Source organism: Hypanus sabinus, chromosome 2 (genome assembly GCF_030144855.1).
Source record: "Hypanus sabinus isolate sHypSab1 chromosome 2, sHypSab1.hap1, whole genome shotgun sequence".
NCBI lineage: Eukaryota > Metazoa > Chordata > Chondrichthyes > Myliobatiformes > Dasyatidae > Hypanus > Hypanus sabinus.
In genome coordinates this window covers 120,190,047-120,216,918 of record NC_082707.1, presented here as the reverse complement: position 1 = coordinate 120,216,918, position 26,872 = coordinate 120,190,047, and the positions used below count along the sequence as shown (strand labels likewise).

At 43.7% G+C, this 26,872-nt stretch overlaps 1 protein-coding gene across 1 annotated transcript in view; it reads left to right on the top strand.

Moving 5' to 3' along the window:
• mapkbp1 (mitogen-activated protein kinase binding protein 1) overlaps positions 1-26,872 on the top strand; it is a 267,966-nt gene that overhangs the window by 141,476 nt on the left and 99,618 nt on the right. Inside the window, exons 3-4 of the mRNA XM_059953648.1 lie at positions 6,579-6,641; positions 16,588-16,645. Coding sequence (XP_059809631.1) covers positions 6,579-6,641; positions 16,588-16,645 — 121 coding nt within the window. The remainder of the gene's footprint in view (positions 1-6,578; positions 6,642-16,587; positions 16,646-26,872) is intronic.

Sequence of the window (26,872 nt, the reverse complement as noted above, 5' to 3'; positions counted from 1 at the left end):
ACAGTGACATTAGGATTGATGTCATTTGATGTTCCTCTGGTACATGCGTTTCGTTAAAGACACGTTCCTTATGGATGTCGCAGTGGTACTGCCAATGGTCTACCCGGGTTCAATCTGCCCTCTGGTTGAGCTTGCATGCTCTTCTTGGGAGTTTCACTGTGAATTTTCCCCGAGTGTCTTCCTGTCTCATCGTAAAGTTGTGCAGGTTTAGAGGTCAGTTAGCTGCTGTAAGTGGGTGCTTAATGATTAGCATTGATGTGGTGGACTGAATCGCCCATTTCCATACTGATGACTCTCTCTGGGAAGCACCCAGAACAAAACTTTTTCAAAAGTCATTGCATCAAAAAACCCATTCTCAGTCACTTAGTCTCACCTGTCAAATTCCTGGTTATACAGTATGCTGGTGTAAATACAGGAACAAGAGTGTTGTCAGTGAGGAAGGAGTGAATAGAGTGTATTCGGACTCTCCAGAGAGGAATAGATGAAGATATGATCTTATCAAGGCACTAGATTTTGATAAGGATTGACAGGATGCTGGAGAGCCCAGAATTAATTTTGGCCATTCAGAGTTGAGATGAAAGAATCAGACAGAAAGTGAAAATCAGCATGATTTTGGTGCGTGGCCATACAGATTGAAGGACTGACTGACTGGCCTCCATCTGCTTTCGCTTATTGCGTTATTCTGTAAAAGGAAAGGACTTGCATTGACATAGTGCCTTTCACAGCCTCAGGACTTTGAAGATTAGTCACTATTGTAGTAGTGGAAACAAAGTAGAAACAAATGAATTATAGTGGGTCCAGGTCCTTGCTCAGGCAGGAGTTAATCCTAGAGACAACCAACTTCTCAAAGTACTTCATTATGGCACTGAAGAAGGGTCTCAGCCCGAAACTTCAACTGTTTATTCATTTCCGTAGATGCTGCCTGACCTGCTGAGTCCCTCCAGCATTTTGTGTGTTGCTCCGGATTTCCAGCATCTGCAGAAACTCTTGTGCTTACAATGGACAACAAAGACTTTGCTTCCCGAACACTTTTGGGTATATCTTATGGATTTTGGGCTCCTGATCATGAAAATCACTATGAAATTTCCCCATCATGCACCATTTTTGTAAAATTGTCTACATTTGTTATTTCAATTCAAGTCAGAATAACTGATGTCAAAATTAAGGAAGGCATTTTCATTGGTCAACAAATCAAACCTGTAAGTTTTGCCAGGCAATTCGAAGAACTTCTAGTGGGACCAGAGAAAATCACATGGAAGGCATTTAAGGATGTTGTTGAAAATTTTCTTGGCAACTACAGAGCACCAAACTATGTGCAGCAGCTTGATAACATGCTTCAAGCATACCAAACCATGAAATGCAACACATCACTGAAGATTAATTTTCTGCGTTCCCATTTAGACTCTTCCCTGCAAATCTTGGCACTGTCAGTGACGAGCACGGTGAACGGTTTCACCAGGACATTGTGGTCATGGAGAAACGGTATCAGGGCAACCGGAATCCATCAATGCTGGATGATTATTGTTGGATGTTTGAGTGAGAAGCCTCAGACACTGAGTACAAATTAAAATCATCAACAGAACATTTTTAGATTAGTAGAACTATTGCAAAGAGTTAGCACCGTTATGCAATTAAACACATTATATTCAATAGAAGTTAATTTCTCGTTTCTCCAAATTCCTACGTGATACAAGTAGTCTGAAATTATATTTGGGTTCAGCTTCAAGCGGTCTGTCATAATCAAAAGATATTTCTGAGGAAGCAACATTTTCGAAAAAAAATTGTGTGCGTTATCATTATGGTCTGCTGAGCGTAGCATTTTTTGTTTTAATTCGGGGTATAATCATGCTTATGTATAGCAAGAGAAAAATGAGGAATATAGCCCTTAGGGATTGCAGGAAAAACACATTTTTTCCTTATGGTAATTAATTTTGTCTGTGTAGTTAATAGACCAGAATCACGCCAGCAGTCAACTAAGTCACACCTGCCTTCTGTGTCTGCTGGGTGCAAAATGAAACCCTTTTCTACCTGGGCATAAATCACTCCTTCTTCCTGATGTGTGGAACTGTTGGGTGTAAAACAAAGAAAAGCAGTGGACTGGTTGGACTGGTTCGGCTCATTATGGAAGCAAAACAGCAGCATCTTGTCCAGGAACTGTCTCATAGTCAGACATTCTTGTAGGACACCTGCTAGCTTAAGATTCGTGAAACCGCAATGTATGGCATGCTTTACTGAAGAGAGGGGGAAGAGTAAACCCGTGATCCCATGTGTCTGGTAGGATTCCCAACCCTTCTGGATAACAATGGGCAACAATGGATAACAAGCAAGTTAGATAGTACAGTAATATCAGCACTACCAGTTAGAGAGTTTTCTTCTGTTTCTTAGTTGTAACGTGTATAGGAATTAGGGCATACTACTGACCGATGAATCAGAATTTATACTCAGTGCCCACTTTATTGGGTTTGTTAATGGAAATATCTAATCAGCCAATCATGTGGCAGCAGCTATACATAAAAGCATACAGACGTGGTCAAGAGATTCAGTTGTTGTTCAGACCAAACATCAGAACGGGGGATGAGATGTGATCTAAGTGACTTTGACAGTGGAATGATTGTTGGTGCTAGATGGAGTGGTTTGAGTATCTCAGAAACTGCAGATCCCCTGGGATTTTCATGCACAACAGTCCCTAGAGCTGGGGCCCCTACCGTTAACTGGGGACCCCTGGTGGAGAATTTACAGAGAGTGGTGCGAAAAACAAAACAAAATCAGTGAGCAGCTGTTCTGTGGGCAAAATTGCCCTGTTAACGAGAGAAGTCAGAGGAGAGTGGCCAGGCTGGTTCGAGCTTGACAAGATGGCAGCAGTATCTCAAATGACCACACATTACCACATTGATGTGCAGAAGAGCATCTCTGAATGCTCAACATATCAATCCTTGAAGTGGATGGGCTACAGCAGCAGAAGACAACGAACATACACTCATTGACCACTTTAATAGGTATCTAATAAAGTCATCGTCGTCCTGGCTATCCCTCGAAGTCGAGGATGATGGTCTTCGCTCCGTTTCCACAGAGTGAAGATGCCTGTGCGTGTATTTGTTTAACGTGTACTTGATGTTGCACTCCAAGAAGCACACAATACTTCACAAATCAACCAACTGATTCCAATGGCATGGAAACCACGATGATTGGAGCTGATAGATTTGTTGCAGCCTTCATCCGCCTTCACAGCCGTTGAGTTCGAAGTAACTTCATCCGCCTGTTACACCGTTGAGGTCTTGGTTGGATTGTTCTTTGTCAGGGACCTCACCCTTGACCTTACTGCCATGGGTGACCCTACCAGGAGCATAGCTCCAGACAGCATCACTCATGGGATCTCAGGACCACACAAGCTTCTCCACCACGACAAGGAGACAATCAACAGAGAAGATCTAATAAAGTGGTCACTGTGTGTATATATGTGTATATATATATATATATATATATATATATATATATATATATATATATATATATATATATTATCAACAGGGATCTGTCCAACTATTAAGGATTAGCGAGACAAATGCTGTAAGAACTCAGCCGGTCAAACAGCATCTGTGAAAAGAGGAGCTAGTCAATGTTTTGGGCCAGCGACCTCTGCTCAGAACCATGTGATTTAATAAAATTTAGGTTTAAATAAAATTTCAAGCCAATGTGCCAAAAGGGAAGCTGGATTATCAGGAGTCATCCTAATGTAGGGGCCATTGCCCAGCATATTTCGCACGCTTGATGATGTCATCAATGCATTTGTCAGAAATTGGTCACTGAGTGGGACAAATTCTATCAAGCACATTGATTCTGTACAACAAGGGGAAAACAGTGTACTGTTACAGTGCACTTTTACAATGCATTTAGCCTTCAGATGTAGTCTCAAGTGTGTCAATCAAAATTTAAACCAATTCTGTGCCAATTAGTTGAAGTGAGTAAAGCTCACACCCTACCAGCATAATCTGTATAGAGCTCACGGTCTTGAATTTGATTTATGAGGTGTGCTGAGTTACCCAGACTGGCAGATCTGCCGTGAGCACAGGCTGGAAGACTGGAGTAGGGAGATCAGTAATGGTTGTCTCCCAATCCCAGTGCACGAAGGCAGTGGATGAAAGCAGCAGCCGATATCATGGGGAATGGCGGTGAATGGGCTGTACTGCAGAAAGGAAGAATGCTTCTTCCCAAGGGTATGGGCATGCCTGCTTGCCGCAGTGGCACAGCCAGTAGAGTTGGTGTCCCGTAGCTCCACTGACCTGGATTCAATCCCGATCTCAGAGGCTGCGGTCAGGGTTGAACCCACAGTGCTGTCTGTCTGCAAAGCACCAGACCGTGCGGGCAGTCAGTGAAATTAAAACCATTAATGTTACATGTGATCTCCAGGTGAATTACTCCGTGTTTCACAGCCAGTGTTGAAGGTCATGACATTTGATTCAGTTTCTGCCAGTGTGCAGAATACGCCCGACAATGGCACCTGGATTAGGGTGACTCATGGCAGTCCCATGTCCCTTCGGGCGTGATGGCTTGAATTCTTATTTAAACCTAAGTTTCATTAATCACATACGTCTTATGGGATAGGCTTCCCACTAATTAAGCCTTTTTTTTGATTCAGAGCAGATTAATTCTCAGAAATTGAGGTTATACCTGTGATGAAAAGTGGCAGTGACAGACTAATGTTAAAAACAGTGGGATTACAATGCAAAGTAATGTATTACATAGCAGGGAGCAGGAATTAATAACCACCAATATTGGCAGCAACACCTTATTCATTCTGTTTAGAGACAATGCATTCAGAAATTCAGTAACATTGGAGGTGAAGACTTCCGTTGTATTGAGTATTAATATTAAATACATTGATAAGACATCACTGGAGACTAATGAATCTTTAATAGTAGTAACTTCAAGACTATTGATTTTGTGGTTACTTGCAGAACTGCGCAAAAGTCTTACACACACACACACACACACACACACACACACACACACACACACACACACACACACACACACACACACACACACACACACACACACACACACACACACACACACACACACACACACACACACACACACACACACACCAGGGTGCCTAACACTTCTGCACACTCCTGTATTTGTCTACAGGGAGCGAAGAGCAAGTTTCTAAATCTGGCAGGAACAAAGAATGTTGGGAACGTTGGGGGTCGAGCACCACAGGAGGGGTGCGGGACAGGTGGCAGAGAAGGTTTGTCAGGGACGGGGGTGGTTGTAGAGCGGGTGCAGTCACTCCCAGCCCAGAGACACCAGGCAAGATCATTTGATTCTAAACATTTGGTTTATTGATCATTACAGAAATCACTACCCCCATCCCACTCTCAGTCCACAATAGAGACCCATGTCAGAATCAGGTTTATCATCACTCACATAAGTAATGAGAATTTTTTTGTGGCAGCAGTACTGTGCAATACATAAAATTACTACAGTACCATGCAAAAGTCCTAGCTGTATGTACGTGCCTAAGACTTTTGCACAGTACTGTCCATTAGGCATCAATACATTAAACTCCTGTAATGTTAGCAATAAGATTTCAACAACATTAGATACCAGTGACATTAAGACCAATCCTATTTATCACTAATCATTTCAGGTTGACTGCTTTATTGGGATGTAGACATCATTAGCAAGGGATCTGTTAATGTTGTCCTGTCCTCTCCTATCAGATTCCATCTTCATTGTCCCTTTGCTGCTCTACATATCACCTGCCAACTCCTGACATCATTCATAAACTCTCTCCCTCCCTCCATCGCCTGCCTGTCACTCTCCTCACGTGGATCATCCTCCACCTTTATATACTGGTTATCTCCCCTCTTTCCAGTCCTGATGAAGGGTTTCTGGCTGAACTGTTGACTGTCCATTTCCCTCCATAGATACTGCCTGACTTGCTGAGTTTCTGCAGCATTTTGGGTGTTGCTCCAGATTCCATTGTCTGCAGTTTCTTGTGAATTGTAGACTGAACAACTTGCTGTTCACTGCCCTGCACTGGATACAGTATTGGATTGCAGTTTTCCCCAATTCCAGAGTAGATCTGTGAAACAATGCTGTCTGGTGCTTTCAAACAGAAGGGGGGAATAAACAGGAAACAGCCATTTTAATTGAAATAGACCTTTTATTTCACTCTCATTGTGTATACCAGACTAAATCTAAAGTTATTCATTCACACTTCAATAATGTAATACACATTATATTAATAACGACAAAAGTGCATCAAAGTTAAAATTGCACAACTCCATGGATATTTTTGCACAATCTGTTTAAATTTTGATTTTTTAGAAAATTGGATTATTTGCTTAATAAATGACTCTGTTTGCTTTTTAAACTCTATATTCCCTGTAGTTGCTAGATTGGTAAGTACAAGGTGCTTATTTCTGTACTTTTCCCTTTGCCTGTGCTACACATTCCTGGACTCTTACAGTGAATGACTGTGGCTGTGTCACAGGTGGTTTAGGCACCTCTGTTAGCTCCTTGTTTTTTCTTGATCCTAACTTACATCCATTTTTATTTTGTCCCACCAGGTGCGTGGTTGTGCTTTTTCATCCAAAGAAGAGCAAGCAACACCATATACTGAATGGGTCAAGGTAAGACATTAGTGGGAGGAATGTAATTGCACCCCTCCCAAGGTCACTCGTTCACCATGGGACGAGGAGGCAGAACAGTGTGCAGCTTGACCACAAGACCATAAGACATAAGCACAGAGTTAGACCACTCAGTCCATTGAGTCTGTTCCACCATTCTATCATGGTTCATCTATTGTCCCTCTCAACCCCATTCCCCATCTTCTCCCCGTAACCTTTGATGCTCTGACTAATTAAAAACATATTGAGTGGTTTGAAACAGACCCAATGACTTGCCTTCTGTGGCGATAAATTCCGGACTCACCATGCTAAGGCTAAAGAAATTCCACCTCATCTCTGTTCTAAATTCCTCTATTCTGAGGTTGTGTCCCCTGATCCTTGACTCCCCCACTATAGGAAGCATTCTCTTCATATCCACTCTGTCTAGGCCTTTCAGTATTTGGTAGGTTTCAATGAGATTCCCCACCCCCACATTCTTCTGAGTTCCAGCAAGCACAGGCCCAGAGCCATCAAACAGTCATATGTTAACCCTTTCATTCCTGGAATCATTCTCATGAATCTACTCCGGACCCTCTCCAATGCCAGTACATCTTTTCTTAGATAAGGAGCCCAAAACTGCTCCCAGTACTCCAAATGTGGTCTGACCAATGCCTTATAAAGCCTCAACGTTTCATCCTTGTTTTTTTCATACAGTGAATTCTGGTTAATTGGGGCAGCCGCTTATCTGGGACATCTCTTAAAGAACAGAACAACAATCGAGAGAGTAACTGGGATTCCCTGTGGTTTTTGGGACACTGTGGGCAGGAGACTATTGCCAAACAGTTTCTAACTAACATCTGGTGTGGCAATTAGACACAACACTGTGCTTAGAGCGAACAGTTTTTAAATAGCTTCAATTGTGTGTTTGCATTCGAAAAGCAGCTATTTATGTCACTGATAGTTGGTGAGAAATAAGCAGTAAGACAATTCAGAACTGTTTTGTTCATTGTGGTTTCAAGCATTCAGGCTTGGAGATACCAGAAATGGCAGAGAGTGAAAATGAAATAATTTCACTACTTCAACAAGTTAAGAACAAGTTAAGGTATTGACAATCATGTTGAATGTTACAATGAAAATGAAGATTTGGAGGATGCATTTATCGAAAGCATTGTAGACAATAATCTGTACTAGATGTCTACGCTGATTTTGATTATTTACAGTCAATCTAAAGAACACAACAGCTTACACAAGGAATTCCCTCCAATGATAACTATTAGGAACTAATATAGTTTTTTATAATACTGTAGTGATATTGATAGTGTTCTAATTTGTTCTATATTTCATTTGAATACATAATTTGATACTCTGTTAAATGGTAGTTTGTCTTTCTCTATATCCTTTTAACTATTTCCACAAGACTGGCTAATTGGGGCAGCTGTTTAATTGGGACAGAGTGTACTGGTCCCAGTGTGTTTCAATTAACCAGAATCCACTGTATTCTAGTCCTCTTGAAATAAATACTAACAGTGCATTTTGCCCTCCTTACCATCAATTCAATCTACAAGTTAACCTTTATGGAATCCTGCAGAAGATCTCCCACATCTCTTGCACCTCAAATTTTTGTATTTTCTCTTTTCTCTAGAAGATATTCTGTGCCTTTATTCCTTCTACCAAAGTGCACGACAATGTGCTTCCCTACACTACGTTCAATCTGCCGTTTCTTTGCCCATTCTCCCAAGGCAGAGCTGTTACTTCGGTTTCACGTTCCCCCAAGTTGCTATGTTGGTGTACTCCAGGTGTGCCAGTTTACTCCCAGGCCACAAAGACACACAGGTAGATTAATCTGCTACTATAAATCGCCCCAAGAGCAGGTAAGTGGCTTTAAGGCCTTAAGACATAGGAGTAGAAATAGGCCATTTGGCCCATCAAATACTCTGTCATTCTGTCATGACTGATTTATTTTCCCTCTCAACTCCAATCCTCCTTCTCCCCTTAACCTTTAACACCCTTACTAATCAAGAATCTGTCGACCTCTGTTTTAAATATACCCAATGATTTGCCCGCTACAGTCATCTGGCAATGAATTTCACAGATTCATCACCCTCGGGCTAAATAAATTACTCCTTATTTCTATTCTAAAGGGATTTGCTTCTATTCTGAGGCTGTGCCCTCTGATCCCCAACTCTCCCAATAATAGAAATATCCTCTCCAAGTCCACTCTATCCAGACCCTTCCATATTTGCTAAGTTTCAATGAGATGCCCTCTCTTTCTCCTAAACTCCAGCGAATACGGGCCCAGAGCCACTAAACGCTCCTCATGTGTTATCACTTCCATTCCTAGGATGATTCTCATAAAGCTCCTCTTGACCCTCCCCAATGCCAGCGCATTCTTTCTTAGATAAGGGGCTCAAAGCTGCTGACAATACTCCAAATATGGTCTGACCAATGCCTTACACAGCCTTTATATTTTATCCTTGCTTTTATATTCCACTTCTCTTGAAATGAATGGTAACTTTGAATTTGCCTTCCTAAGTACCAACAAAAACTGCAAGTTGACCATTAGGGTATCCTGCATCAGGACTCCCAAGTCCCTTTGCACCTCCACTTTCTGAGTTTGTTCCCCATTTCTAAAATAGTTATGCATTTATTCCTTATAGATATTTGCCTAACACTTTTGCACAGTACTGTTGGCCCTTCAGTCAGTAATGTCTGTGCTAACCATGATACCAAGTTAAACCAATCCTATCTGCCTGCTTATCCCTCCATTCCCTACAGTTAAAAGATCATCTGAGAATGTCCTAAGATCATAATGAACCAATTAACCAAAAAAAAGGCACTTGGTTCATTCGAGGGACGTGGACCAAATGTGGACAAGTGGAACTAGCGTTGGTGGGACATTGGTTAGCATGGACCAGTTGGGCCAAAGGGCCTGTTTCCATGCTGTATGAGTCTAATACGGTTTTCTACCATACACTTCCCTACACTGTATTTGTCTGCCACTTCTTTACCATTCTCCTAATCTTACTGCAGACTCCCTGCTTCCTGACACTACTTGTCCCTTCACCGACCTTGTATCATTAGCAAACATGGCCACAAAACCATCATCATTAATACACAACATGAAAAGTAGTAGACCCAACACCATCCCCTGCAGAATACCACAAGAACTTTCTATGGTTTCCACATCCTTCCTGTAGTGAGGCGACCAGAACTGAGCACAGTATTTCAAGCAGGGTCTGACCAGGGTCCGATATAGCTGCAACATTACCTCTCAGCTCTTAAACTCAATCCCATGGTTGATGAAGGCCAATGCACCATATGCCTTCTTAACCACAGAGTCAACCTGCATAGCAGCTTTGAGTGTCCTATGGACTCAGACCCCAAGAGCCCTCTGATCCTCCACACTGCCAAGAGTCTTAACATTAATACTATATTCTGCCATCACACTTGACCTACCAAAGTGAACTACCTCACACTTATCTGGGTTGAACTCCATCTGTCACTTCTCAGCTCAGTTTTGCATCCTATCAATGCCTCGCTGTAACCTCTGACAGCCCTCCATGCTATCCACAACACCCCCAACCTTTGTGTCATCAGCAAATTTACTAACCCATCCTTCCACTTCCTCATCCATGTCATTTATAAAACTCATGAAGAGGAGGGGCCCCAGAACAGAACCCTGAGGCACTCCACTGGTCACCGGCCTCCATGCAGAATATGACCCGTCTACAACCACTCTGCCTTCTGTGGGCAAGCCAGTTCTGAATCCACAAAGCAATGTCCCCTTGGATCCCATGCCTCCTTACTTTCTCAATAAGCTTTGCCTGGGGTACCTTGTCAGATGCCTTGCTGAAATCCATATACACTACATCTATGGCTCTACCTTCATCAATATGTTTAGTCACATCCTCAAAAAATTCAATCAGGCTCGTAAGGCCTTTGACAAACCATACTGACTATTTCTAATTACATTATACTTCTTCAAATGTTCCTAAATCCTGCCTCTCAGGATCTTCTCCATCAACTTACCAACCACTGAAGTAAGACTCACTGGTCTATAATTTCCTGGGCTATTATCTCGATATCTCAGGAACTTTACTTTCGCTTACAGTCCAATATATGGTAACATTTGAAAGTCCATATAATCAACAATACATTATTAGGTTGTCAAAAACTCAATTGTCAAATACTCCGAGCCTTAAAGAACTCAATGCCAACTTTCTTTTATTAGCCTTTGTTGTCTGAAGCCTCCATTATCCAAGACCAAGCAGACAACGGACGGAGAATGGAGTCCTCCAAGACCTTAAGAGACTGGGAAATAGATTAAGAAAAATGACTTGAAACAGGAATGGTTTGAGAGGGATATTAAATAATAACAAGTCAGACATTATTGAATGGCAGGGAAGACTTGATGGGCCAGTTGGCCTAATTTTGCACCCATGTCTTATGGTCCTACAGTTCTGCACTTATAAATGAAATCCAGACTGTTCACAATAATATTTACCTTTGAGTTTAGAAATACGAACATGGCACAGATAAACGTGTGGCTAGACATCAATGTGCAGGGGAAGTATTTTTGATTCTCCAGCCAGTTTTGGGGAAGGTAGGACCTGTACAAGTCTGATGTTTCCAGGGACAGGATCAATGTCCTCAGAAGCAGATTAATTAGTGCTGTTTGTTGGGGAGGGTTTATTCCAGTTGCAAAAGGGATGAGATTCTCTGCAAATATTAAGCTGGGAGGAAAGGTCTAGAAATTTAAGGTCAGAAATTTAGTGTGAGATTTCCTGGATTGGTCTGATGGTTTAAAGATGAATTGTTTCACTTGTAAAGTTACAATGTACAGGCTAATGTTATCGTTAGAGCAAGTAACATTAAAATTGGATTTGATAGAGGTATACAAAAGTAAGGTCAATTTATATGGAGTAAGCAAATATGTTTCCTTTAACATACGTGTAAAGAATGGAACACTGATCTGAAATTTGAGCAATATATGAGAAATAGATGTGTGGAAAAAAGTAATTAGAGTAGTTAGAACGTTGAATTCATGTGCTTATAAGGATGGTATAGAAATGAAACAATCAATGTCTTCAAAACAGATTGGATAAACAGGGAGAATAATTTGCAGGCATTGTAGATTACTCAACTAGAGTTTGATGTGATGGGCTAATAGGTGGACTCCTGTCCTTTTATGCTCTTCTCTACTGAAAAGAGTGGACTCTCTCTGCTCTTTTGCCAGATTTTATATTCTTTTGTTTGAAATATATTACTAAATTTGCAAAGCGGGTTCTGTACATGGCTGAAGTCAATTAGCCTTGGCTACCATATAGTCCAACAATTTCCTATAGTGAAGATTGGGTTAAGAATGGAGGTCATCTTGGTGTTATATTTAGACCAAAAGATCACAAGATAAAGGAGCATAATTGGGCCATTTGGCTCTGCAGTTTCATCATGGCTGATCCATTTTTCCTCTCAGTCCCAGTCTCCTCCCTTCTCCCCATATCCCTTCATGCCCTGACCAATCAAGAATCTATCAACCTCTGCCTTAAATACACATAAAGACTTGGCCTCCACAGCTGCCTGAGGCAAAGAATTCCAGATTCTCTACTCTCAGACTAAAGAAACTCTAAATTCATCTCCATTCTAAAAAGATGCCTCGCTATTCTGAGGCTGTGTCATCTGGTCCTAGACCTCCTACCAAAGGAAACATCCTCTTCACATCCACTCTATCAAGACCTTTCACCATTCAATAGGTTTCAATGAGGTCACCCCTCATTCTTCTGAATTCTAGTGAATGCAGTCCCAGAGCCATCAAATGCTCTTCATATGACAAGTTGTTCAATCCTGGAATAATTTTTGTGAACTTCCTTTGAACCCTCTCCAGTGTCAGCACATCCTTTCCAAGAAAAGGGACCCCAAACTGCTCACAATACCCCAAGTGAGGTCTCCCCAGTGCTTTGTAAAGTCTCAACATTACATCCTTGCTTTTAAATCCTAGTCCTCTTGGAATGCATGCTAACATTGCATTTGCCTTCCTCACCACAGGCTCAACCTGCAAATTAGCTTTTAGGGAATACTACACAAAGACTCCTTTGCACCTCAGATTTTTGAATTTCCTCTTCATTTAGAAAATTTATATTATTTTATTTCTTCTACCTAAGTGCATGACCATACATTTCATGACACTGTGTTCTATCTGCCACTTCTTTGCCCATTCACCTATTCTGTCCTTCTGTAGCCACTTCCCTTCTTCAAAACTATTTTGCCCTCTACTGATCTTCGTATCGTCCACAAGCAACAAAGCCATCAATTCCATTATCCAAATCATTGACATATAATGTAAAAAGAAGCGGTTGCAACACTGACCACTGAGGTTTACCATTAGTCGCCAGCAGCCAGCCAGAAAAGGCTCCCTTTATTCCCACTCTTTGCCTCCTGCCAATCAGCCAATGCTTTATCCAAGCCAGCACCTTTCCTGTAATACCATGGGCTTGTATCTTGTTAAGCAGTCTCATGTGTGTCACCTTCTGAAAATCCAAGCACACAACATTCAGCAATTCTCCTTTGTCTACCCTGCTTGCTATTTCTTCAAAGAATTCCAACAGATTTGTCAGTCAAGATTTTCCCTTGAGAAAACCATGCTGACTTTGGCCTATTTTACCATGTACCTCCAAGTACCCCGAAACCTCATCCTTAATTGACTCCAACATCTTCCCAGCCACTGAGGTCAGACTAACTGGCCTAGAGTTTTCCTTCTTCTGCCTCTCTCTCTTCTTGACAAGTGGAGTGACATTTGTCTAGTCTTTAGGAACCATGTCAGAATCTAGTGATTCTTGAAAGATCATTATTAATTTGAATGCACACAGTACACGGATTAAGGTAGATGATCTTGTATTGCAGTTAGAGTTTGGCAGGTGTGATGTTGTGGGCATCACTGAGCCATGGCTGAAAGAAGATCGTAGTTGGGAGCTTAACATGTAGGGATACACCTTGTATCAAAAGAACAGGTAGTTAGGCAGAAGGGATAGGGTGGCTCTATTAGAGAAAGATGAAATCAGATCCTTAGAATGAGGTGACAGAAGATCAGAAAATATAGAGTAAACACAAAGTGCACTGCAGATGCCGTGATCAAATCAAGACATACAAACAAGCTGGATGAACTCAGCAGGTCGGGCAGCATCCGTTGAAAGAAGCAGTCAACATTTCGGGTCGAGACCCTTCACCAGGACTAAAGGAGGGGGCAGGGCCCTATAAAGAAGGTGGGGGAGGGTGGAAAACCAATCAGAGGAAAGATCAAGGGATGGGGGAGGGGAAGCAGGGAGGGGATAGGCAGGACAGGTGAAGAAGGAATCTAAGGGGAAAGCACTATGGGTAGTAGAAGAAGGCAGAGTCATGAGACATGATAGGCAGCTAGAAGAGGAGACAGAGTGAAGGTGAGATGGGGAAAGGGAGAGGGAGGGAATTACCGGAAGTTGGAGAATTTGATGTTCACACCAAGAGGCTGGAGACTACCCAAACGGTATATGAGCTGTTGTTCCTCCAACCGGTTGCCACTCACATCAACTCTGCTTCACATTCCCATTCGGATATGTCCATACATGGCCTCCTCTACTGCCATGATGAGGCCAAACTTCGGTTGGAGGAACAATATCTCATATACCGTCTGGGTAGTAGCACGGGTGTAAGAGAATTGCGTTTACTGAGGAGGGCAGGATGTTGCTGAAACACCAATCGGGCGGCCATGGCATCAGGAATGAAGTCAGCCGGCACCCTTAGCAGTTGCCCATACACCAACTCAGTTGCAGATGGCTGCAGGTCCACTTTTGGAACTGGTCTGAGCCCAATCAGGACCCACAGGAGACAATTGTGCCAACACACAACCATCAGGGAAGTCCTCAGAACAGTGAAGCTGCTCGCGTAAGCCATTGGACTGCGGGTGATACGGCGTGGTGTGATGTAGCCTAACACTGAGGTTCTGGGCCGTCGCAGCCCAGAGATCTGACGTGAATGGGGACAGCGAATGGATGAATCAGATTATCAGATCAGGTGCCAAACAGAGCAACTCAGGTGTTGAGAGAGTCTGGGCCACGTCCACAGCCGTCGTTGATGCTAGAGGGACAACCTCTGGCCACCTGGTGGTATGGTCCACCATGGTAAGGAGTTGAATGAAACTGTGGGGGGTGGAGGGAGAGGACCAATCGGGTCCACATTGACATGATCAAACCTTTGGTCGGCAAACTCGAGAGGGACTAATGGTTAATTTTCAGCCACTGACACACAGTAGGCTGCGCTCTAACCTTGCATGTCCTCCTTAAAGCCGTGCCACACAAACTTTAAAGCAACCAGTTTCTGTGAAGCCTTCCCAAGAGAGGCCATGAATGGAGTTAAAATCAGTATCCCTCTAGTTTGCAGGCACTGGGAGGTGAGGGCAGTCGGAGAGAAATCCCAGCGCCCCCAAACTTGACGTCAGCCCAAGACTGCTGTCCTGTGAGCCCGGACCTCTGGGTCAGTGGCTTGGTCGGCTGCCATGCTGGCGTAGTCTACCCCGATGTGTATGGTAACGGCAATGGGAAATGAGAGGCAATCAGCCCTTCGATGTGGTGTATGTCAGTCGTGAATTCTGAAATATAGGCCAGGTGGCTTTGCTGCTGTGCAAACTAAGGGTCTGATGCTTTGGTCATTGCGTGTGCAAGGGGTTTGTAGTCAACGAATGCTGTGAAATGGCAACCCTCCAGTAGAAAATGGATTGTCAGGTGGAGACTGAGAAGTTCTCAGTCAAATGTGATATACTTCCTCTCTCTGGGTGGGGATGAGGGTGTAGCTGTCAGGGGAAGAGGCAAGAGGCACCACAGTTCGTGCAGAGCACCCACAGCATAGTCTGAGGCGTCAGTAGAGATGACCGTGGACGCATTGGGGAGTAGGTGTGCCAGTAGGGTCTTGTTTTGGTGTTGTGAAATGCTCTGCTGACATCCGCTGACCACTCAAATATGCAACTGAGGCCACCGCCTTTAAAAGTTCAGCAGCTCGCAGAATTAAATGGTGATAGAAATTCACCTTTCTTAAAAACTCTCACAGTGCTTTGATCCCATAAATCCAGATACTGCTCCCCTTGGCAGCCTCTGGGTCCATCACTCTCTGCCTTATAATCAATGAGCGAGGCTGGTAGCACACTCACTTGAGTGCCCATGATGCCCTGGAAGAGTGTCTGTAATGAACAGTAGATGACTGTGGCATCTGGAGCCCACAGTGTCCAGATTCACTGGTGCTGTCGTCGCTGTGAGGCAGTCGGCACTCCAGACCTGGCACGGTCTGGTTCAGAGCCATGGGCGTGAGTCAGCTGCAGGCTCTGCAGACAGGGTTTATTGGGTCAGGGAAACGAGGAGTAATGATGCACCTCTGCCTGGCTGACTGTCGGCTATTGGCTATTTTAGCAAGCTCCCTATAGTCCTTCATTGGTGTATTAGTAGGAGCTGTCAAACATCCTCAGGCATTTTTTGCATAAAGAGTTCTTTAAAAATAAAACAAGGATAGTGATTGCCCAGGAGAGACAGCGTGTGGTTATTAGTACTAAAGGCCTAGCATCGCCTGGGCCAGGCAAGGAGAGCAACTGTTTGACACATACAGACTCAGACAGTCCAAAAGTCTTATTCACTATGAATGCCTGCAAGAAGGTGAATCTCAGGGTGGTATAGAGTGATGTTTATGTGCTTTGATAATACATTTACTTTGAACTTTTGAAGTTTGAACTTTGACATTGGGAAATGTACCCTAACAGCTCTAGTGTCCTGGCCACAAGGGGCTGAAGAGGAGGCTGAGAGGAAGATGTGAAATGAGAGTGGTAGAAATGGAAAATAAAATTTAGCTTAAACTTTGACGGACAAGTCAATTGGACTCTGTGCTACCTCAAAAAGCTTTTTTATTCTGTGGAATGAAATGGGAAGAAAATGATATAACTTCAGTCTGTTTTCTGCAGGAAAACCATCACAGCATTGGCTTTCTCTCCAGATGGGAAGTACCTGGTCACAGGGGAGGTGAGTCTTTGTTTGCTCTGGTCTGATGTAACAATGACATTGCTGGGGGTCACTTTTGTAAAGAGGAGACTGCTCAGTTCACTATATTTGCAGGGAGTGAGATTGTGGCTTCATTCCTGGAAGGTTTCCCTTCATCCACCATTGATGCTGCCTTCACCCGTATCTCCTTCATTTCATGGACATCCACCCTCACCCCATCTGCCCACCTCCTTAACGGGGATGGAGTTTGTCGTGTCCTCACCGACCACCCTATGAACCTTCACGTTCTCCACAACTTCTGCCATCTTCAGTGGGATCTTACCACCAAGCACATCATTTCCTCCCACCCCTTCCACAGGGATCACTCCCTCTCCAAACCCCTCCCCACTGATTTTGATCCTGGCACCTATCCTGCAGGTGACAGAACTGCTCCACCTGCATGTTGACCTGCCCCCTCACCTCCACTCACGGCCCCAAACAGTCCTTCCAGGCGAGGCAACAATTCACCTGCGAATCTCTTCGGGTCGTCCCTCCTCTACATTGGTGAGACCAAATATAAATTGGGGGACCACGCTGTAGAGCACCCCCACTCCATCCGCAAAAGCAGAGTTTTCCGTTGGACAACATTTTAATTCCTCTCCCCATTCCTGTTCCAACATGTCAGTCCATGGGCTCCTTTTCTGCCACAATGAGACCACTTTCAGGGTGGAGGAGCAACACCTCATATGTCACCTGGGTAGCCTTGAACCTGATGGCAAGAACATCGATTTTTGCTTCCGGTGTTCCTATTTCTTCTGCCCTCCCCCCCTTCCCTCTTCTTTCATTTCCCACTCTGGCCTCTTACCTCTTCTCCTCACCTGCCTATCACCTCCCCCTGGTGCTCCTCTTCTTTCCTTTCTCCCATAGTCACTCTTCTCTCCTGTCAGATTCCTTCCTCTCCAGCCCTTTACCTTTCCCACCCGCCTGGCTTCACCCATCACCTTCTAGCTTGTCCCCCTTCCTCTCCCCCCACCTTTGTTTTCTGGCATTCTTCCCCCTTCCTTTCCAGCCCTGGTGAAGGGTCTCGGCTGCAATCATCGACTGTTTGTTCATTGCCTTAGGTGCTCCTAACTTGCGGAGTTCCTTCAACATTTGGTGTGTGTTGCTCTGCATTTCCAGCATCTGCAGAATCTCTTGTGATTATATTCCTGATGGTTACTTGGTCGCTGTTATTCAGCCGAGATGTTTGTCTGCGCTCTCTGAGATGGATGCAAAAGTGACATTGATGATGTCAAGGAACAACAGGGAGAAGATGAAGTTCTGTTTGGTTGCAACTGCCAACATCTATTTGTGAAGCAATCACTAAAGCAGGGTATTAAAAGCTAAAAAACAAACATATGAAACACCCTGTCCCAATGAAAGCTACATTTATTACTAAGCAACGCAGTGGTTTAATTATTGGAATACATACGTTTCTTAAATGTTTTATATGCATTGAAAGGTAAAATATATACTATATACTAAGACAAATGGTTGACAAACTGATGCTAAATAATACCGGATGTACTTTTTCCGACTTATGTACAAATCCGACTTAAAGACAGACTCAGGAACGGAACTCGTACGTAACCCGGGGACTGCCTGTACAGCATTGTGGGCTGAAGGGCCTGTTCCTGTGCTGTACTGTTCTATGTTCCTAATGTACGGGGGTAACTATCCAAACTCACGGGAAGGTAGAAATATCTAAGGACGCTTGAAGACTCGGGTTAATTCCAGGCTTCTAGCTAGAATGTCACTCATTGCACAATGAAGGTCACTCAGAAACTGCTATGGTCGTGTTTCTCTGAGCTGCCTTTCTTGAAAGCATGCCTCCCACTAAAAACACAAAATTTTAGAGTGGATCTTTGTATGAGCAATCCACTATGCATGTGTATCAACAAATGTGTCTTTGTGCACAAGTGTGAGGGGGTGTGACCCAATTCACAGCAAAGGTTGAGGAGGAGAAAAGGCCTGGAGGAGATGTCTGAGGGGAAGGGGAGTATTGGACACATGAGAAGGTGGGGAGGGGGTCTCAGGACTCCTCGCCAAAGAAATAGGTGTGGAGGTGGTGAAAGAAGGACTCAATATCATGGTGGACCTGGATGTGTGGGCACAAGTGAGGCTTTGCTCAAGTCTGACTACTCAGCAGAGGAGGAGATGGCAAAGGATTGGGGCCAGAAGTGGGAGGGGATTTGGGGGAGGTGATAGGAAGAGAGTGGGGTGACCTGAGAGGATGGGGGTTCTCAGGGGAAGGAGGAGAGGAAGTAGTAAGTAGTGTGGGGGCTTGGGGCAGGACACAAGTTCAGAAGTTGAGCGGCTGTGGTCAGAAGGAGGAGGGGGAAGGAAGTTTTGAGAGCTGAGGGTGCAGCCGAGAGAGTGAGGTGGTACTGGAAGAGCTCCATTTGGAGCACAAGGTGAATTTATGGGCATTGCATTCAGGGAAGGTAACATTGGCTTTGAAGAGGAAGAAGTACAGGGTTAAATTGGAGCAAGTAGGATTAAGTTATGAGAATGAAGTCTATTTCTGGCCTAATTAAGATGACATCAGTAAGGTCAGCAAGAGAGAGTTCAGGTTTGTCACGGATGAGCTGGCTGAGAGGCTGGGTTCAGTGCCATATCACTTGATAACTGTTAGGGGTAATATAATCAAGATGCGGAATGGATTTGGTATGGGGAGAAAAAGGAAAATCATTTTCCTCGAAAGGAGATTAAGTCACACATTCAGAAGAAATAGGAATAAATGAAGCTACATGTAAGGTATCCAAAATTATACACAACATGAGTAAGCAAAGTTTTAAAGTATCTGAGAAGATAAATATCATGTGAGCATTCATTGAATCATCAAGGCTGGTAAAGCACTGTTAGTGATAATCAGGAATAAAGTTTTACACAATATCTACATAGAATACTGCTCAGATAGCATTCTCCTTTACAAATTAAGCCCAAACTAACAGATGATGACCTACGATGGTGCGAACAAAGGAAAGACAACATTAATCGATATTGTGCTTCAATCTGACTGACATCAGTGCAAGGGTCACCACACAGCAAAGGCAATAAGCATGTCTTCACTTGCAACATCCACTTCCCAAAAGTAAATGTGAAGTCTTCTCAAGGAGGAGCGCGCTGAGGGCCCTGTCGCTGATGCAGTATTTCCAGACTGCAGAGACGGTAAAGCCCTTTATAACCTTTAAGAAGGGGCAACGCGGTAGAATATTGTTCGCATAGTGTCGTGACAGTGCCAGGAATCCTAGATTCAATTCTGCCGCTGCCTATAAGGAGTTTATCTGTAATCCCTGTGCAGTGTGGGTTTTCAGCAGTTTCCTGCCATATTCCAACGACATACGGGTTAGTACATTAATTGGTCATGTGAGTATACTTGGGCAAATGTGGGCTCGCTGGGCTGGAAGGCCCCGTTACCATACATTATCTCTAAATAAAATACAGGAGCTCTGCCACCGTTATTTAGACAGACCAATGGAAGGAGCTTGTAAGCAACTGGAAGCCAGTGCCAGGCTCCTTGACATGTTCCCGTGTTGGCTGCAGGCCAGAGCTAATCCAGTGAAATGTGGTTAATGGGTGTAGATGCAGCTCTCAAGTTTTTTGTTCTATCCTGCTGAATCACTTCTTCACTCCGTGCTTTCCAGCATTCATTTACGATCTATTCCATTACAGCTGAGTGTGTCAGATTACAGTGAATACAGCAGTTCCTAGGGTGAAAAGACTTGCTGTAGGCCCTCCTAACAAGAAAAAAAATGTTGACGTTACAGACAATGTAAGTCTGTCCTAAGCAAAATAGATTAAAGTCTTTTCCTTCTGTTTTGTCCCATCTCCTTGATTGCACCTCTAAGTGAATGTGGAGGTCTCTCCAGCATTTAAAAGGGTCTTATTGAGCCCAAAAGCCCTTTAACAAATTGTTGCACATGAGGCTGCTTAACACACTGCGAGCCCATGGTATTACAGGAAAGATTCTAGCATGGATTAAGCAGTGGCTGATTGGCAGGAGGCAAAGAGTCGAAATAAAGAGAGCCTTTTCTGATTGACTGCCAGTGGCTAGTGGTGTTCCGCAGGTGTCTGTGTTGGCACTGATTCTTTTTAGGTTATATGTCTATGATTTGGATGGTGGAATTGATGGCTGTGTTGTAAAGTTTGCAGATGATACAAAAATAGGTGGTGGGGCAGGTAGTTTTGAGAAAGTAGAGAAACTGCAGAAGGACTTAGATTAAGGGAAGGGCAGAGAAATGGCAGATGGAATACTGTGTCGGGAAGTGTATGGCCATGCACTTTGGTACAAAAACTGAAAGGGTCGACTATTTTCTAAATGGAGAGAAAATGCAAAAAAAATCTGAGGCACAGCGGGATTTGTGAGTCCTTGTGCAGGATTCCCTGAAGATTAATTTGCAGGTTGTCTGCAGTGAGGAAGGCAAATGCAATGTTAGCATTCATTTCTAGAGGAGTAGGATTTAAAAGCAAGGATGTAATGTGAGACTTTATAAAGCACTTGTGAGGCCACACATGGAGTATTGTGAGCAGGTTTGGTGCCCCTTATCTTAGAAGGGATGTGCTGAAACTAGAGAGGGTTCAAAGGAGGTTTGTGAAAATGATTCCAGGATTAAATGTCATATGAAGAGTGTTTGATGGCTCTGGGCCTGTTTTCAATAGAATTCAGAAGAATGAGGAGTGACCTTATTGAAACCTATCGAATAGTGAAAGGCCTTGATAGAGTGGATGTGGAGAGGATATTTCCTGTGATGGGAGAGCCAAATACCAGAGGACACAGCCTCAGAATGGAGGGGGCCTCCTTTTAGAATGGAGATGAGGAAGAATTTCTTTAGCCAAGGAGTGGTTATTATGTGGAATTTGTTGCCACAGGCAGCTGTGGAGGCCAAGTCTTTATGTATATTTAAGGCAGAGATTGTTAGATTCTTGATTGATCAGGGCATGAAGGGATACGGGGAGAAGGTAGGAGATTGGTGCTGAGAGGAAAAATGGATTAGCCATGACGAAATGGCAGAGTAGACTTGATGGGCCAAATGTCTTGAGGTCTACGGTCTAAATCACCAGCACTTCCTTCTCATCAGCAATCATCCCAGTGGACCTTGGTTTTAACGTCTCTGGCCTCAGGGATATGCAGACAGGGAGAGCCACGGGTGCTGGAAAGCAGGAAGCTTTGTAACTGAACCAAAACTGATCACGAGTGGGAAATCAAGAATCTTAGGTGGCACTATGGTTAAGTTTGAGACTGCAGTCATTACCCTCGCTCGAGAATGGGTTGTATGAAGCTTTAGGTAGGCTCTATGGACACTTGGCTGACTGCCCAACCACAGATCTATCGGCATTGGTCTAGGCTAGCAGTTTTTTGAAGTGGGAAGGAAGTTTCCACTAAGCTGCATAAAAGTGTGTAGTATTTTGAAGCAGCTTCATTCTGCAGGGAGGTTCATAGTTGACAGGAGCCTGAGCTGGCCATTATCCTGCTGAAGGAGTTCAGAGCGTGCTAGCTCCCATCAGAGCAGCCCCATCATGTCCTTTTCTTACCCCCCCCCCCCCCATTTCCCTAAATCACTGCCACTTATTCTCTCACCTGCTTTCCTTCGACACCTTTTGGCCACCTCACAATGCATCGAGGCAAAGAATTTACCTTCCAATGTACAAACGTCGTATCTTTGGGATGTAAGAACAAAGCCAGAATACTCAAGGGCGACTGACGCGGTCACAAGGAGAACGTGAAAACTCCGCACAGACAGCACTGGAAGTCAAGATTGAACCCAGGTCGCAGGAGTTGTGAGGTAACAGTGCTAACTTCTGTGCCCTCGCTGACCTCGCACCATCAGCAGATAGGGTATAGATCTAGGTCAATTAGTGGAAGGATCTATAATGAGTTCCTCTGGCTTGTGCAGGAAGCCGGACAGCATTGGTCTCAGAGGGTTTCAGAGCACCAGAATTGATTAGTTGGTTTAACAACAGTTGTTAATCGTTTTGAGTACCGTGTGTTTTTTCCTCGAGTGACTTGCTCTTGATAATCTGGTCTCCTGGTGTCTTCTGCTCAAGCTTGTTAAGTTTATTTTGACAGGCTCAGGGATTCTGTGTTATTTGTATTTTTAAGTGAATGCCTGATTAGCGTTAATTGCGAGGTCCTAGCTTTGAGAATGTTACTTCTCGCGGTGTTGCTCAGCTGAATCACTGATGTTCTGTTGGAATTTTTATGAATAAACTCGGGACACCATTGGAGTCTGTCTTTCCTTCGCACTTGGGTTCTGCCATTGCCAGCACGCATTGCAACACATGTACAGGACTGCAGAACAAAGACCGGGCAGTGGGGTCAGAGTTTGCTTTTCTCTGGCATGGGCACAAAGGACTACTGTGTCCTGAGTCTCCATATTTTCTATCATTTGATCTGGTCCAAGTTAAAGCATCAGTTGTTCATCCAGGAAAAGCTAATTGTCTTATGCAGCATGACCACATGGACTGAAAGCCAGTTTTTAAACATCTATTAGGAGACCCAACCACTTATACTCAACAATTACAAATAACACACACACACACACACACACACACACACACACAGGTCAGGGTAACCTGCTTAGATTTTAGAATATAGAACAGTACAGCACACAAACAGGCCCTTCAGCCCACAATGTTGTGCTGAACCAGCCAAAAAACAAACTAAAAGCACAAAAACACTAATCCCTTCTACCTACACCATGTCCATATTCCTCCATCTTCCTTACGTCCATGTGCCTATCCAAACGTCACTTCAAAGTCTTTAATGTGTTTGCCTCTGCCACCATACTAGACAGTGTATTCCAGGCATCCACCATTCTGAGTAAAAACCTACCCCTCCAATCCCCCTTGAACCTTCAGTGCCTATCCTCTGGTATTAGACATTCCAACCCTGGGAAACAGATATTCCCTGTCTGCTCTGTTTATGCCTCTTGTAATCTTATAGATCACGACCAGATCTCCCCTCAGTATCCAACGCTCTAGAGGAGACAGCCCAAGTTTGTCCAGCCTCCAGTGACAGCACATGCCCTCTCGACCAGGCAGTATCGTGGTAAACATCTTCTGCACCCACTCCAAAGCCTCAACATCCCTCTTATAGTGGGGCAACCAGAACTGTACGCAATACTCCAGATGTGACCTCACCAGAGTTTTATAAAGTTGCAACATAACCTCTTGACTTTTGAACTCAATGCCTCAACTAATGAAAGCAAACATTCCATAAGCCTTCTTAACCACCTTATCAACCCGTGTAGCCACGTTTATGGAGTTATGAAATTGGATCCCAAGATCTCTCTGCTCAGCAACACTGTTCAGGATCTTGCCCTTAACAGTGTACAGTCTCCTTGCATTTGCCCTGCCAAGGTGCAACACCTCACGTTTATCGGAGTTAAACTCCCATCTGCCATTTCTCTGCCCATATCTGCAACCGATCTATGTTGTGCTATATTCTTTGCCAGATTTCTACACTCTTCACAACTGCACTAATCGTGGTATCATCCACAAAATTACTAACCCAACCATCTACATTTTCATCCAGATCATTTATGTACATCACAAACAGCAGAGGTCCCTGCGGAACTCCACTAATCACAGATCTGCAGCTCGAATATATCCTTTCAACCATTACTCTGTCTTCTATGTGCAACTCAGTTCTGAATCCAAACAACCAATTTGCCACGGACGCCATGCTTCTTAATCTTCTGGATTAGCCTCCACTGAGGGACTTTGTTAAATGTCTTACCAAAGTCCACGTAGACAACATCCACTGCCTCATAAATCTCTCTCGCCACCTGCACAAAATCTGCAGATACTGGAAATCCAAGCAACACCCACAAAATGCAAGAGGAATGTCAATTGTACTTTTTTCCAAAGATGCTGCCTGGCCTGCTGAGTTCTTGCACAAAGCCATGCTGGCTCTCCCTAATTAGGCCATGCGTCTCCAAATACTCATATATCCTACACCTAAATTTTTCTCCAGAAATTTTTTTTACAACAGACATGAGACTCACAATTTTCCTTGTTTGCTTCTTAAGTTGAGGTACATTAGCCACTTGCCATTCCTTGGGGTCCTCGACAATGCCTAGAGAAGACAAGAAGATACTGGTCAAGGCCTCAGCAATCTTGTGTCTTGCCTCGTTCAATAACCTGGGGTAAATCCCATCAGACCCTGGGGGCATCCACCTTAATATTCATTAGGAGGCCCAACACTTCTTTCTCCTTGACCTCTAAACACTCTAAAATATTTGTACACTCAACACCGATCTCCTGGTCCTCCATAACTTTTTCCTTGATAAATACTGAAGCAAAGTAGTCATTAAGTACCTGACGAACTTTCTCTACATTCAAGCAAACGTTCCCCTCTTTATCCTTATGTGGTCCTACCCTCTCCCTAATTATCCTCTTGGTATATATGTATAGAATACCACTGGGATTCACTTTAATTCTGCTTGCCAAGGACTCTTCATGGCCCCTCCTGAATTTCATACTTACCTTCTTTAGTTCTTTCCTGGCTTCTTTACACTCCTCATGTGCTCCATTTGATCCTGATTTTTGAAGCTTTACAGACTTTTCCTTTTCCTTCTTGACAAAATTCATCACCTCGCTGGACATCCAAGGTTCTCGAAGCATACCTTTCCTGTAAACTGTGCAATTGATCTTTAAACTCCTTCCACATATCTGATGTGTTCTTACCAGAGAAAAGGTGTTCCTAATTAACTCTTCTTAGTTCCTGCCTAATGCCCTCGTAATTTTCCCTACTCCAATTTAAAAATCTCCTGAAAGGACCATCCCTATCCTTTTCTATAGCTATCCTGAAAGTTACAGAGCTGTGCTTTATAACTCCTTTTTGATGTGCATTGTCATGACTACTAAATTTTCTGACATCAGAACCACATTCCGTAGTTACTTCATTGGTTGTAGAGAATTTTACAAGGATCTATCCCTAGTAATAAAGATCAGAGAGAATCTCTAATTTCTGACAAGTAACTTTATTGTCTCAATGGAAGAGCATGTGAATATCTGTGTGCACACCTACTAAGTTTTCTCGACCCCCCCCCATGGACAGTCAAATAATAGAAAAGGTAATACCAGTGTTACGAACCCCATAACTGGGTCACTTACCAGCAAAGATAGAGAGGTCCATTGAAGTCTGATGGTACTATTTTTAACAGTATTTATTGATAAAAATACACAAAAATAATATCAATGCAAACATACAGATAATATAAGTCGTCAATACTAAATCTAAAAGCGCGGGTATAATAATAATCAATAAGGAATAGCTCTATCGTTGTCTAGGGGATAATGAATTGTCCGATGCAAATATAAAAGTCACTCAAGTTCATTCAAGCTGCAGGCTGCAGCCTTTGGTTGGAGTCAAGAGAGAGAGTTTAAACTTGCCCATTCCTTTTATGATGTCAATCCTTCGAGAGTTGGTGGGGGCTGATTTCCCCTTTGTTGTTAACTAAAGCCGTGCTTCTGTGGCAAGACCCACCAATTCTGAGGCAAATGGAAAAGGACGCACGTGGGCTTTTCCACCGGCTTTCGCTATTACGCTGTTACAGGAGTTCTAACGTTTCTTCTGGTGCGTCTGAGGGGCTGTTCCCCAGACCCTCTTTTATCCTGACTCACAGGGTCTCAGATGTCACTCAGGGTGGAATGATGCCATCCCCCGACCAGCCCACGTTGCCTGAGGGCTTCCATGAAGTACAGTACTCAATACACAATTCCATCTCCAAGAGACAATGACCTGTTCCGTGGCTTTGTATCGCTGAGGGCCAGGACATTCCAAACGTCTCTCTCTCATTTCCTGGGTCTCCTGACCTGACTTAATAGCAATCTCACGATTCTCAAAAAGGAGGGGGGAGGGGCACAGGTGTAACACCAGTAAAAAAGTCTATGCTGACCAAGCATTCCTTGTGGACCCGCTCTGATCTCCACATGTACGTGGGGTACTTCACATCCGCAATAGTGGCAATCTTGAGAGAGTTAACACTACTTTTGTAATCAAAGCATCTGCTTTTATATTCATTACTTATCAGTTCAAATGTTGCATTTCAGTGCCGTTGGCTAAGGACCTTCTTCCTGGTTCTGGTCCAAGCCAGCACCCACTTATTGCCCCTCTGCTGCAGGTGACATCTGGACATTTATGGCTCTTTGTTCCAAATCAGTTACCAAACCAGCAACCAGCTTGAATCATTCAGGGCAAACACAGACCCCGCCATTTACAAA